This window comes from Macrotis lagotis, chromosome 1, assembly GCF_037893015.1.
Source record: "Macrotis lagotis isolate mMagLag1 chromosome 1, bilby.v1.9.chrom.fasta, whole genome shotgun sequence".
NCBI lineage: Eukaryota > Metazoa > Chordata > Mammalia > Peramelemorphia > Peramelidae > Macrotis > Macrotis lagotis.
Genome location: NC_133658.1, coordinates 233,919,824 through 233,935,627, shown reverse-complemented (window position 1 = coordinate 233,935,627; position 15,804 = coordinate 233,919,824). Strand labels below are relative to the sequence as shown.

Sequence of the window (15,804 nt, the reverse complement as noted above, 5' to 3'; positions counted from 1 at the left end):
ACTTGTGATTCACAATATGCTGGTCCTCTCTCTTCATGATTCTATCATTATCACAAAGAAAACAGAAAGGCTGAGGACTGTTTATTTCATAATATTCCTGGTGACAAATCTTTTGGAATTCAAGCTTTTCATAAGCTAGTCCTCGTACAGGTATAATGCCAGGCCCATAACTTAAAGAATTTCCAGCTTAGGACCCTTTCCTTCTCTGGCTTACATAGCCAGACCATAGTTCTTTCTTCTGTACAATAGGGACAAAAAATAGGAGTTTTATGAATACATTTTTATTATTGTTATATATATACCTATTTAAACTTATAGTCTCTATGCCTATTTTTTTTAAAGACATTAACACCCTATCAACCTAGGAGGAAGAATGTCAGTGTGATCAGTTATGCAACCCATGCATCAAATCCTGGTCTCCTATGACAATAGGATCTATAAACACCTGCTTTCATTAGAACAAACAGATAAGATGAGAAGAAACAATAAAAGCTGTGGTCCCAAAGAAAGACATGATTGTTTTCTAAATAAAGTGAGGAATTAGTTGGTTCCTAAATTACTATGTTCTATCTCTTTGAACGTGCAAAGCACATTAAAAGGTTATATGAGAAAAATAAAGGTCTTGGAATCTAAAGTAAACCATTTCCAGTAGTTCTACAAGGTATAATTTCTTAATTTTTAATTTCTGGCTAGACTAGGTAAGAAATGCAATTAAGCAGATAAGTTCAATGTACAGAATATACTATTGCAGAACAAAAAATATACTACTGCAGTAACAAAAAAGTAACATCAGGTTAATAGAAAAATCAATAGCTACAGAGGTAGAATAGGATTGATTGGTAGCCTTTTAACTATATTGAAAATGAATTTTTTTATTTGCTATTGTGTAACTGAAATTGCAAAAAAGAATAATTTTTGACAGAGACTTAAGATTTTTCAAATGAAATATAAAGTTAAAAATGCAGTTAAAAATCATTTTATTTTAAAATGATCTCTTATCTTTGCTTAAACTTGTCTTCCTTCATAAATGAACCATGAATGTATATATGTAGTGTTTTAAGAAAGGTATGCTAGCAGTTTTCAAATTATTCCCTCCAAATGGCTCAGGGTGAGAAGTTGAACCAGTAAACTAAAATAAGTTAAATGATGGTGTAAGATCAGATAGGAAGAACAAGGTATACATCAATTATCATTCCTATTATGCAGCCTATAATTCTAAAGCTTTAGTCTTAATTAGTCTTAATTTCCCTTTACCTCCTTACCTATATTCCTCATTTCTTCAGATTCTTACCAGAAAGTTCATTCTTGTATGTGACAAAAATATTCTTTTTTAAACTTGTCCTCTCAATACTTTGCTTGGAATTATAGATGTGTCTTAACACTTTAAAATTCACATTTAATATGGAAATGGATTACATGAGAACTTCATTCTCTTTACTTAACCTCATGTCAACTGTAACTGAAATGAATAATCAAATAATACCACTGTCTTGATTTAGTTTATATTTTTTAATGATCTCCTTATTAATTTCCTCACATATTATTACAAGAAACAGATAAGATGAGAAGAAACAATAAAGACTGTCATCCCAATTAAAAAATATGATTGTTTTCTTTAGGAAGTGTAGAATTATTTAGCTCCTAAATTACTATGTTCAGTCTCTAGGATATCATATAAGTAGCTTTAGGTTAGGTAAATGAATGAATGAGAGAACTTCAGGTAAAAGAGAAAGAGGGGAATGACAAGTAAAAAAAAGTACTTATTTAGGTGGATGTTTCTCATGTGGAAGAAGGAGAAGACTTATTTAATTGGTCTCAGGGAGGAGAACTAAAACTAAAGGATCAATGCTGCAAGGAAGATAGTCTCATTATAAGGAAGAACTTTGTAAAAATCATAAAAGACCTCTATTTAGGTAATGAGTCCTTTTTGAATGGAAGTATTAAAAAAGAGGCAAGATAAACACTGGAAAATGTTTTCATTTCAGTAAGATCAGACAAGAGGGGGCGGCTAGGCGGCACAGTGGCTAGAGTACTGGCCCTGGAGTCAGGAGTACCTGAGTTCAAATCTGGCCTCAGACACTTAAAATTACCTAGCTGTGTGGCCTTGGGCAAGCCACTTAACCTCATTGCCTTGCCCAAAAAAAAAAAAAAAAAAAAAAAAAAAAAAAAAAAAAAAAAAAAAAAAAAAAGAATCAGACAAGAGGATTTCTACTGACCCTTCAAACTTTAAAACATTTTAATATCTTGGATTTTTATGCTTCCTAAAGATTTCTGATAAAGAAACTTTGGCCTCTACAATACACATATGCACATGGAATAAATATTACTATTCAAGGGGATTGAATGGGCAATATGCCAACTATAGAACATTTAGAACCCTGAACACACGTCAAGCTCACATGTTACTTACTTCATTAACTTCTGCTTTTTTGCAGAATCCTTGAAACTTCTGAATTCCTCCCCTGCTTTGATCTCAAAAAACTGGGGCTTCAGCACAGTTTGCTGATCCTCCTTGAACCTTTCCTGCCACCTCAGTTTTTCCTCTTGGCGAAGAAGTTTGCGCTGTTTCCTGACCTCTTCAACCCAGTCTTTTTCATCATCTGAAGTCTCAGAACTTTCTGCATCACTTGGTTTTCCTTCCGGTTCTTCCTCCTCTTCCTGAAGACAGAAATAGTTAGAGGCACCACTTTTCCCCCTAAATAGGAACTAATTCATTTTTTCTAAATTAACATTTGTCCAATTAGAATATGTGACAAATTCTACTATGCTCTAATTTTAAGAGAAAGCGCTAATTAAAAAAAAAACACTTGCCAAAGCTGTCTGAAATAAATTAATTCTCATTAATTTGAAATAAGAGGAACATTACTTGTTCAAGGAATTCCTGTTGCTCTAAGAGTTTTAGTTTCTTCTTTCTTTTTTCACTTATTTTTGAAACAAGTGGATTTAGAAGCCTAAATTCTTCACTCTGTTCGTCCACCTGGAAATCAGGATTCTCAAACATAACTTTGAATCGATCATCAGAGAGAATGTTTGGTAATTTCTGTGAAAGAGAAAGAGAGAGGTGACTGGCATATTTTAAATTCAGTTTTAGAAGAACATGGAACTAGACAAAAATCATTTAGAAAAATTTCAACTATGATTTTTAATAGTAATAAGCCAAAAAGTTGTACAAGGCCAATATATTTATAAGTATCAAAATTCTTTAGAACTATTTTCAAGAACTTTCCAAATGCCCCTTCGTTTTAAGTCTCAACACTGAAACAAACTCAACTTATCAACTTCTTTATCAAAACTGCTCAGTCTTCACTGACCAGTTCTAACAATTTTCACCAATGTAGGGGAATAGTTTTTTCGCTTTGTATAGTTAGTACATAATACAGATATAAGACAGAATTATTCTTCAAGTAACATTAATGAAAATATATTTTTGTGAATCATGAAATTTTTGATACAATAGTAGTCAAATACTGCATTAAAAGGAGAGTTCAGATTGATAGAAATAAAATATAACAGTACATTGATTTAGAAATCTTTGAAAATGGGGGGCAGCTAGGTGGCACAGTGGATAGAGCACTGGCCCTGGAGTCAGGGGTACCTGAGTTCAAATCTGAACTCAGACACTTAATAATTACCTAGTTGTGTGGACTTGGGCAAGCCAACTTAACCCTATTTGCCTTGCAAAAAAAAACCACACAAAAACAACTAAAAAATCTAAAAAAAAAAATCTTTGAAAATGTTATTCCACACAACAGGCTCATCAGTTTTTTTCGTTTAAGATCCTATACATTCTGTACTGTAAAACACTGGCAATCAGTGAAGAGAATGTTTTGTAGACTAGTCTAAAGCATCATATCCCCATCAATTGCTGCTGTTAGCATATTTAGAGAAAAAAATTATCTTAATTAAGTAGTCAAATGTTCCTGATAGCAATTATTTTCATTTTAATTTAGACGAAAAATTTCTAAAATTCACCTGGTATGAATGTGTTGCATATGCTTATATGTGTGTATATCCATTGCCCAAAGTCGCACAGTAAGCACATACCTAGTGTATAAAGCCACATAACAGGTCTTCCTGACATCAGGGCTAGTAGTCTATCCACTGTGCCACCTAACTGGCCCCCCATATCACTGCCTTCTTATATAGACTACTTTGTATTCTTTCAGGTTTACTTGATGACACAAGGTTATAATTTATTAACAGCAACTACAGTACACAATGATGCCCTCTTATGAGTAGGCCTGTTAGCCTCCATACAAAATATCCTAGTCTGCTTTATATTTTGAATTCTTGCATCAGCTCCTTGAAGTTTCTTCACAAGTTATCACATATCGCTTCTAGCTGATCTCAGTTTAAGTACCTAAGGCATTCTACAAGAACTACAAGCAACACCAAAAAAACTGCTTTGAAATATGCTGTCCGCCAGGAAATCATACTGCCATGTTAATTAGAAATGTATGTAAAACTAGTGCAGAATGATTCTAAGGAAGGACATCTCTTGTGAATAAAAGTATATAAACCTTATATCTATTCAGGCGTGTTTAAACTGGTTTTCAGCTATGTTCCAGACAGGTGAGGTGCTGATTAATTTAAATCTAAATAAAAAACTGACAAACAGAACATGGTGAGCAACTATTTGTCACCTAGAATATATTTAAAAGATGAACTGAACTTTTTGAAATTCCGTAACACTGGGTTATTAGAGAAGCCAAGTTTTCATATTTGCAGTCATAAAACTAGATAGGAGGGAGAGGCCAAGATGGTGGCATGAGGGCAGGATTTCCTAGAAACTATTTCCAAATATTTCCAAAATCTTAAAATTGTAACTATTAACTAAATTTTAGAGAGGCAGAACCCATAGAAAGACCTAGTGAAACAAGTCTGTAGCCCAAGGTAACTTGAAGATCTGTGGGAAGCTCTGTTCCACTGGGGTCAGAAGGCAAGGCAGCGCAACCAGGGTTGCACTGTACCCAAGGGAATAAACTTCAGTCTTGTAGAAACAGCCTGTGGGGTGCCTGGGTCCCTGGGGGCACCAGCTCTTGTCAGCAGAAGCAATATCTTGACTTCCCAACCCAGGGATCACCAAGCACAACTTGGAAGATTGGCAGGGAAAACTGCCAGAATGAGTGAGGAGCCCAGGTCAGCACAGCCCTCAGTACAGCAGCAACCCTCTGTGCAGCCACAGCCCTCAACACAGCCCCTGTCAAGGAAATGGAAGCAGGCCCAAAGCGCTCAGCTCATGATTGGAGGAGACTATCAAGGTCTCTCCTCTGTCTCTGGGACAGGACTCTGGGGCTTCATTCATATTCAGAACCTGGTTGCAGTCTGGAGCCCTGCACTACCATAGAGCAGGGATCCTCCTCACAGCTCCAGGGCAGAAGGGAGTGCTTGTGGGTCATCCACAGAAGAGCAAAGGCCACGAGAGCAGTCAGAGCCTCTCAGAAGATACTGAAAGAGCTCAGGTCCTTGCAGGGGAGTCCCATTAACACTCAAAAACTTGGGAAGCACCTCTAAAGCAGGGCATAGGCTGGGGAAATGAGTAAACAGAAAAAAAAAAGAGAACCTTGACCAAAGATAATTACTTTGGTCCAAGGAAGTATCAAAACATACACTCAGAAGATGACAAATATTCAAACTTTTGTGTCCAAAGCCTCCAAGAAAAATAGGAATTGGGCTCAGGCTATAGAAGAACTCAAAAAGATTTTGAAAATCAAGTAAGGGACGTAGAGGGAAAACTGGGAAGAGAAATGAGAGTAATACAGGGAAAACATGAAAACCAAGTCAGCAACTTGATCAAGGAGATACCAAAAAAGAATGCCAAAGAAAATAACATGTTGGGGCAACTAGGTGGTGCAGTGGATAGAACACTGGCCCTGGAGTCAGGAGGATCTGAGTTCAAATCTGACCTCAGACACTTAATAATCACCTGAGTGACCTTGGACAAGTCATTTAATCTGATTGCCTTAAATAAATAAACAAAAATTAAAAAAATAGATAATATTTAAAAACTAGTTTAGGTCAAATGTAAAAAGCAGTCCAAAAGTTAATGAGGAGAACAGTGTCTTAAAAAAGCAGAATCGGTCAGATGGAAAAAGAGATAAGAAAGCTCTCTGAAGAAAATAATTCCTTCAACTGTAGTGTAGCTAAAGGAAGTAGATGACTTTGTGAGAAATCAATAAACAATAAAACAAAACCAAAAGAATGAAAAATTAGAAATAAACGTGAAATATATCATTGGAAAAACAAATGATCTGGATAAACAGATCCAGAGGAGACAATTTAAAAATTATTGGGCGACCTGAAAGTTATGATTGGAAAAGAGCCTTGACTACATTTTTAAAGAATTTCTAAAGGAAAATTGCCCTGATATCCTAGAAACAGAGGGTAAAATATAAATTGAGGGAATTTATCAATCTTCTCTGAAAAAGATAAAAAAATAATAATCCCCGGGAATATTATAGCCAAATTCCAGAACTCCCAAGTCAAAGAGAAAATACTACAAGCAGCCAAAAAACAAAAAACCAATTCACATATTGTGGCACTACAATCAGGATTACACAGGATTTAGCAGCTTCTATAGAGTAAGGGCTCCAGAAGACAAGAGAACTTGGAATGCAACCAAGAATCAACTACCCAGCAAAACTGAACATCCTCTTCCAGGGGAAAAAGATGGACATTCAATGAAATAGGGGAATTTCAAACTTTCCTACTGTAAAAACCAGAGCTTAACAAAAAGTTTGATCTCTAAGTATAGGACTCAAGTGAAGCACAGGCAATGTGGACAAGAAGGGTAAGTTAGGAGGGATTTAATAATGTTGAACTGCTTATATTCTTGCATGGGAAGATGATACTAATAATTCATATGCACCTCATTTATTAGAGCAGTTAGGAGGAGCAGATTTAGACAAGGCATAGGAGAGAGCTGAATATGGAGGTATAATACATTGTAAAGATGGAGTCAATGGTGAAAAAGGAAATATACTGAGAGAAAGGGAAAGGAGAGGTAGAATGGGCTAAGCTATTTTATATTAAAGAGTCAAGAAAAAGTTTTTGCAATAGAGTGGAACAAGAGAAGGTGAAGAGGGGAATGAGTGAATCTACATTTTCACTGGAAATGGCTCAGAGAGGAAACATACATACTTAATAGGGTATAGAAATCTCTTACCCTAGAGAAAAATTAAGAGTAAGGGGATGGGAAAAAGGAGATGGGGAAGGGTGGGGGGGGGGCAGTGCAGGTGATAGAGGCAAGGGAAGATCACGGGAGAGGGTAGTCAGATACAACACACTTTTGGGGGGGGGGGATGGGTTTGCCTAGATGTTTGGGTTGGGTGACCTGCCTGGGACCACATGGCTCAGTTGTTCAGTTCTGGGATGAGAATTGGGCTTGGGTCCTCCTGGCTCTAGGGCTGGTGCTCTGCCTACTGTGCCACTTGGCTGACCCAAAGCACACTTTTTGAGGAGAGACAAGTCAAAGGAGAGAGAAAATAGAATAAATGAGAGTGGGGCAGAATGGATAGAGGGAAATACAATCAGCAATAGCAACTGTGCAAAAAAAATAGGGAAGTCACTTCTCTGATGGACACATATTAAAGAATGCAATCCACCCCAGAGATAGAACTGATTGTATCTGAACACAGAGTGAGGTACAATTTTTCCCCCTCTTTCTTTCATTCACTTTGTTTTTGGTGAGGTTTTTCTATTTTGGGGGAGGGGGGAATTATGCTTATTCTTAAAACAAGACTATTTAGTAATGTGTAAATAAATAAAAATATTTTATAAAAGAATTAGATGGACCCTCAGAGATCATCTAGTCCCATATTCCTCTAAAAAGATCTCAAGATCTCCTCAACTAAAAATTAATTCTACCTTCTCAAATTTTGCATCTCATTTTGCTCTGATATCTTATATGCACTTAGATCCCACTTTCATACATGTTTTTTGATCAACTTATAAACTCCTTGAAAGCAGAGTTTATGTCTTACCTATTATTCTAATCCCAAGCCCTAACAAAATACTTTGCAAATAATAGTAAAATATCTGTTGAACTGAATCTTACTACTTAAAAACAACGAGATTCAGTGGGGGGGTAAAATAATATGCCTTTGTCCACAAAAATCAGTTATTAACAGTCATAATTAAAACCCAGGTCTCCTAACTATCTTCTGTTCCTTTCTATTATCTAATGTACATATTTTCTCAAGAAAATAACAAAACTCCAATTAAATGAAGAATAACAATTTTTAATGTCATTTTATTGAATGCCACAAAATTGTCATATAATTTAGCAAGTCATATCAGAAAAATCATTCTGAGAGAAAATTTAACTGGTATTCTCTAATCATGGTGCCAATGAGATAAGATGGCCTTTTAACTTTTTTGGAATTTTTTAAAACTTTAAGACAATTATATTTCAAATGAAAATTTATTAGAAAATGAAAATCCTAGGTGCAAAAATATTATAACTAGTGACTTTTCTTCCTCTAATTATTTGTCTATATAGCTGTCTTGAAAGCCCTCAAATATAAAAGAGGATAGTTAGAAATATTCTCCAGTTTATGGTTGCTTGATTCATTCAACACATAAGAGTAAATTTTTTTTAAAAAAATCACCTATCACCGATGAAAAATTTATTTGAAAAATTATTCAGTACTTATTTCATTTAATCCATGGAAGATATGTCTATAGATATGTGAATTAGGTGGTTATTTTTCCTACTTTGTCACATCCCTTTATACTTGAGTTTAATTTATGAAAAATAATCAATTAAATTAATTATTAACCAATAAATGAGAATAAAGTTATTGAATGCCACAAAGCTGTCATGTAATTCCCCAGCAGCAAGAGCTAAAATTGATAGCATTTAAAATATTCTAACTGATTTGGCTCAAAATAACAGCTTACAAACTTTAATATTCTTTTCACCCAAGGAGCAAGGATTCATTATTGAGATAAAAGAGTTGAAATTGATGTTTAACCATCTCTGAAGCTGTCATGCACAGCCAAAAGACACCCATGGCTTAGAGATATCTGATATGACAATGTCTGACATTAAAAGAACAGTGGCTGCAGGAACAGATCAGTCACACACTGTACTATGGCAGAAAGGTGCCACCTAATATGCTCATTCTAATATTAAAGATAAGCCAAAAAGAGTTATATTTGTTCTCGTTCTCGTTCTCTCTCTCTCTACCATAGTGGACAGAAATTAAGAAAAATGTTGGCTTTGGATGTTACATGTTTAATTTATTATATACTTAAAGGAAGTTCTACATAATAGAGTCAGTGTTTCATATACAATTTTCTCCTGATCCAAACTGCACATGAAAACTGTATGTGTATTGTTTAAATTCAGAATAAAAAGAAAAGAAAACAGAAAAATAAAAGAGCTCAAATCAAAGGACCAGTTTTGAGAATTCCTGTGACTAGGTGCTATGCTTTTACTATAGGTAGCCTGCTCCAAAGTTTTTTTGATTAAATGAATACTCTGATGATAAAGAGGTAAATTACTGGGGTAGCTAGGTGACACAGTGGATGGAACAACAGGCCTTAAGTCAGGAAGACCTGAGTTCAAATCTGGCCTTAGACACCTAATACTTTCTTAGCTGTGTGAACATACACAAGTCACTCAACCCAACTGCCTTGCAAAAACCAAAAGAAACAGATAGCTTGCTAGTTCATTGGTATGACTTGACTCTCATCTTTGCTGTCTGACACAATCATTCAAATATCTGTGTGCGAGGCAGCAAAGTAGCACAGAATGATGAAGAGTCAACCTCAGAACAAGGAAAACCTGTATTCAAGTCACAGCTCTGACAACAGCTTGTCTATATGGCCCAAGACAAGTCTTGATTCCCTAAGGTTATGCTGCAGACCCACAAAACTCCCCATCTAGAGAGCTCTTAATGAAATCACAAATTTAGTCTCTATTCCAATGTACAAAGGACTGTGGAAGGCACTGGGGATATAAAAATACAACCTTACACAGATCCTATCCTCAACAGAGATGAGCACGAGATGGGACAATACAGGGAAGAAGGAGGGTACCATAAAAATCTTTGGGAAAGGATAGAATTCTTTTGGTCTGGGAGGTCAGATAAGACTATAGTTAAAGAATCCATACATTATTAACTTATCCTTAAGGAAAAATAAGGACTCAAAGAAATTAAAAGGAAGAATATTTTGGGGTTTATTTTTGCAAGGTAATGGGCTTAAGTGACTTGCCCAAGGTCACACAGCTAGATAATTATTAAATGTCTGAGGTTGGGTTTGAACTCAGGTCCTGACTCCAGGGTCAGTGCTCTATCCACTGTGCCACCTAGCTGCCCCTTAAAGGAAGAGTATTCCAAGCAAAAGATTTGATCTTCATGAATGCATGGAGTTTAGATGATACCTAATAGTTTGATCATGCTGGAAATAATCTAAACAGGAAGTTCAAAGAATCTTTGAGAATGGCATTTTATCCTAAAGATCAGTGGTTCCTAACCTCTGGAGTTCCAGAGTAACTGCAAAAGTCAGTGAATACATATGTGAACATTCCTTCTCTAGGCTGAATATGTCTGCATATAATATACTTTATTATTTTTAAGTATATGAAGCTACTTTTGGGTGAATAATTTATATTTATTGTCATGTATTTTTCTAAATCAATAGATGAAAACTGCAACTACTCATAAAGTGGGGTCTGAGGAAGTTAAGGCTAAGGAAGGTATTAAAATAGTAATTACTGTTACATCTGGTTTTTATGTAGAAGATTTACATATATACTGTCACCTGCAAGTCTTACAAGCATGCCATCTCTTAACAAAATGCTAAATGAGGCTAAATCAAAACTTTTGAGGCATTCCATTAAAAACTTCTTACCAAAATGAAAACTGAACCATTAGCAACAATGCAACTGGTCATCAAACTAGTCCTTGAATCCAGCTAATTATGTCATTATAAATTCCACATTTCTTGATCTTCCTCAAGAATGGCATGAGATTCCATTATCAATAGCTTTGTAAAAAGCTTTTACTTAAATTATTGATGGAATTTTGATTAAAGAATTTTGTTAATCTGAACTAGTATGATCTTTGGTCAAGATTATATAACACTTGTTTTTTCAGATAAGAATTTATTTCAACACAGGACAGTTCACTGGTTACAGAAATTGTATAGTAAGGGGGGATTTCTAGTAACAAAAAAGTGATCACTATAAAAATAAAGAATATTATTTATTTCTTAAGAAAAAATATTGTGGTGGGAGAAAATTAAGGCTAGCCAGACCACTAATTCAGATTATTATAATTTATCAGAAAGTTTCTAGTAGGGGAAAAAAAAGAGATTTCACAAAGTTCATACAGTCTTCTAAAGATAGGCCTCCATTCAAATCCTAATTGCAATTCTACAACTACAGTTCTAACAAGTATGGGTTTGATGAGCTCTCGACAATAATAAAATAAGGTAACTAGTGGTTTAGAAAGAGCACTGGGGGTGGCTAGGTGGCGCAGTGGATAGAACACTGGCCCTGGAGTCAGGTACCTGGGTTCAAATTCAGCCTCAGACACTTAATAATTACCCTAGCTGTGTGGTCTTGGGCAAGCCACTTAACCCCATTTGCCTTGTAAAACCTTAACAAAAAAAAAAAGCACTGCTTGAGACTAAGACACTGAAAAAGAAATGAAATTATAGCTAACAAAAAGAAAAGACCAAAAGTCACAAAATATACTCACAAAAAATAAATAAGCACCACAGGAATATAAAACTTAGGCCTGGAAGGGATACTAAAGAATCCATTTCAATTACATTTTGGAGAAATGGCATAGAATTCCCAGAGGGTGGAAAGTACTTTGTCAAAGTCACATAGGGAGTAATTTGTTTACTTGAATTTGAATCCAGTCACATCTTCTGACTCCAAATCTAGTGCTATAATCACAGAACCATGCTGCTTTCCCTAACCTATGACTACTACTACTGCACTACAGCAGAATAAGGTAACTAATATCATGATTACCATTAGGCAGAAAAAATTAAATTAGATTCAATACTATATGTTTAACAATGCAGGAAATTCCACGCTCCACTTAAGAGAGAGATCAATCCAAAAACAGTTATAGTCAAATTGGAGATAAGCTTTAAGTAAATGGAAAACAGCTCTATATTCAATGATTCATCAAACACAATGCCTAATAAATCAGTACTGGCCTGATGAAGGAAGAGTTCTGTATACCCTATGAGAAGACATTAGGGAAAAGATAGGGCTTCGCCTGTACTCTACCATATTCCCTTCCAAACAACACTGAAAGAATGTCTCAAGATGAATTCTGCAAAGGCAAAACTAACAAATATCAAGGTGCAACACTTTTGATAGTCTAGGACAACTTAGGAGGCACCACGGTAAGAGTGGAGCAGAAGCCAGTGCAGGTTGCAGGTCAGCAGAAGGCCTTGGAGATGACTAACTTAGCAGTGTGAGTTGTTTTTGGAGCTCTCAGTTCACAGATAATATAAGAAGGCTGAACAACTCATCAGAAGATCTCAAGGGACCATTTGCTGGCAGCAGGAGCAGGACTCTGTTGTATAGGACTATACATGGTTTCAGTTCCCAGTCCCAGGTGAGGAAGGGCATTAGAAAGAGTGGGGACCCTGGTCACAGATCCAGGCTAGAAGAGAGGGCTTGTGGTTGCTCACAGACCAAAACACAGACCTCCATGACACCTTATTGATCATACCACCTTAGAAGAACTAAAAATTTATAGTTTCCCTGGAAGTTCTGAAAGTATGAAGAATCTGAAGCTTAAAAACAGTGATACCACCACGGATTTCAACTTTAACATGAAGTTAACATGAAGTTAAAACTCAAGAAATAAGCAGGAAAATGATTTAAAAAAACCCCATCAAAATCATTTGGCCATAGAAAGTTGTGATGATAAAGGAGATCAAAAAAAACACCAACTCAGAAGAATAAGGTAACAAATCAGAGCACTGATAGACAAAGCCTATGAATTGTTCTCAGGTCATAGAAGAACTCAAAAACATGTTTTACTAATCAAATAAAAGTGGTGGGGGGAAAAATTGGGAAAAGAAATGAGAATGATGTAAGAAAATAATGAAAAAGGAGTCAACAGCATAGTAAAGAAAATGAAAAATAACCATATGATCTAGCTCCAAAATCCAGGGAGGGATGACTCCACAAAGCAAATAAATCTTCACAATCTAGTGAGAAACACATTGTCTAATATATTCTAGAAGGAGCATGATAATTTTGAAAACAAAATCCACTCAAGACTCTCCTCTTTTAAAAATAATCTTACCTTATTTTTTTTTTTCCAAACAGACTGTTGCTTTTCTTCCTCTTCTTCAATCAACTTCAGGGCCAGTTCTTTGTTAACCTTTGGTAGTTTCTATTTGAAAAAGGAGTACAACTGTTTTTTAAGAATATAATCTCTTAGAAACTTAAAAATTAGCTTTGGAGAATTAGTATATGTATTTGTGAGTTCATTAATAGGAAACTGCCATGGTAAAAAATTCCTTTCCCTTACACAGACCAGTAATTTTAGAGAGCTGCAAGGGGGCAATGAAAAGTTCAATGACTTGTCAATGTTCACAAAATTACTAGGTGTCAAATTCAAGTTTTCCTTTGTCTAGTAATTTAAAAAGTTGGCTTTAGAGGGAAAAAGTTCTATAAAAGGTAATTTTATCAACAACAATTCCATTTTTTAAAAATTTACTAACCTATTGGTTACAGCAGGAATTAGAAAAAAGTTGTCAGAAGAGCTGCTGATAGCATAAAAGATGCTATCCCCCCCCCCCCCCCCGATTTCTGTGGTCCAGAATACAGGACAAACTAGAAGAAGTTATATGAAACCTAAGATGAGACTAAGGGTCTGAAACACATTATGGGCAAGAAAAGCATCCTGCTTCAGAGTTTTGGGGCTTCCAAAAGGAAAGTCTATGTGAGAATGTAATAACTCTTCAAATAATGCTATATTTATTAGTTGTACATAATTTCTATTCTAGAGAAGTTAGGAGGTTGAAAAAAAACCAGAGAAGATGTCTAGTTCATCATCTTGTTTCAAATAATGCTGGCTTTTTCCTTTTTTTTTTAAATTTAGGTTTTTAGGTTATAGTATGAAATAATGCCTTTAAGTTTAAAAATTTACTCCATCTTGCTCCATTTAGTATTTTAATAACTAATAGGTTGGGAGGGGAAAGAAACAGGAGCATCTTGAAACAACTTCAAAACATAAATTATTTTTCTGTTTCCCCTAAATGATATATAATAATGTTGCCAAAAATATCTTATCTATAAACATACATAATAGGCCAATTACCAATTACTGTATGTAGGCTTAGGCATTTTTCCCATGGTCAAAGACAAATGTGCTAAAATATCAAAAGGTGCATAAAGAGGTGGCCATTGTGGAAACAAAAATCAAAAACAGAGAGAAAAAGAAAGAAAATGGGGGGAAAGGGAAAGAGAGATGAAGTAAGAAGGAAGGGAGAGGAAGTGGAACAAGAAGAGTGAGAGGTACATCAAAGGTACATAAGAAATGGTTATGAGAAAAAGAGAGAAAGGGAGGCCAAGAAGGAAAGGGAGAGGAAGAAAACGAAGAGGGGGGAAGAAGGAAAAGTGAAAACTCAAGAGGGTAGTATCAGATATTCTTAGAAGGAATTAAAACCATCCTCTCTTGACAAATTTCCAATCTTACAATTAGATATTAATTATAAATTATGCCCACCCACAAAAGTAAAATATTTTGCTTAAATAGATAAATACATTCTGCTAGGTGGTACAGTAGATAGAGTACCAGGCCTAGACAGGAAGTTCTGTCCACTATGCACAGGACTCCTATATAAAATAACAATCTAAAAATGAGTTTTTGTAAAGATGTCATTTGATGCTCTTCACAAATCCAACCTTTAAAAGACAAACAATATACTGCATTGATACAACCATATAATATAGTCTTGTGAAATCAACCTTTTAAAAAAGAATTGCTTCTTTTAGTAAGATTCAAAAGTGGGAATATTTACCTTTAATTTGACTCTTTGTGCACGAGTTTCTTCTATCTTCTGTCTAATTCTATCTTTCCTGTATTCTTCATAAGCAAATGGATTGACCATCAATTTCACCTTTTTACAAGAAAAATTTAAAAGCAAGCAATGTAAATAATAAGCATTTGAGGTTCAACTTCAAAGAACAATGACAGTCTTTAAAATAACATGTTTCGAGAATATGTAGGAGAAAATTGACTATACATTCATAGTTTCTTACTTGAATTTATCTTAATTATATGTTTACCTTGTGATAGAGTCTTATATCCATGAAAAAACCATGCATATATGCCCGGAGTAAAGGTGATCCAATGAGGTGTGTAAGGCCTAGGAAGAATGAAAAAATAACTTAAAAAAAAATCTCAAAGGAAAAAATAGCATCTAAATTTCATTATAGTAACACAGCTCTTATTTTAAATATTAAGAAATATTAACCCAGAGAGGCTTAACTGAGACGTAGAGAAATATGTATTTGATTCTGGAGGCAATCTTTTCCCTTCCCCATCACCATCAAACTTCTAGAAACCTCTGTCTCTATTTGTTGTCTCTCCCTTTTCACCTTCCATTCCATCAACACCACTAGCAATCTGGCTCCCAATCCTGCCACCATGCTGAAGCTTCTCTCTCTATGATTAACAGTTGTCTCTTAATTACTAAATCTAAAGGACTTATTTTTTTGGCGAGGCAATTGGGTTAAGTGACTTGCCTATGGTCAGACAGCTAGTAAGTGAGAAGTGTCTGAGGCTGGATTTGAATTCAGCTTCTCCTGAC

At 35.2% G+C, this 15,804-nt stretch overlaps 1 protein-coding gene across 1 annotated transcript in view; it reads right to left on the bottom strand.

Annotated features, from left to right (window-relative positions):
• The window catches only part of NOL10 (nucleolar protein 10), a 123,708-nt gene that overhangs the window by 13,318 nt on the left and 94,586 nt on the right, over positions 1-15,804 (bottom strand). Inside the window, exons 15-19 of the mRNA XM_074209761.1 lie at positions 15,281-15,360; positions 15,013-15,111; positions 13,290-13,379; positions 2,867-3,040; positions 2,411-2,658 (exon numbers count right to left, since the gene is read on the bottom strand). Of these exons, the coding sequence (XP_074065862.1) occupies positions 2,411-2,658; positions 2,867-3,040; positions 13,290-13,379; positions 15,013-15,111; positions 15,281-15,360 (691 nt within the window). The remainder of the gene's footprint in view (positions 1-2,410; positions 2,659-2,866; positions 3,041-13,289; positions 13,380-15,012; positions 15,112-15,280; positions 15,361-15,804) is intronic.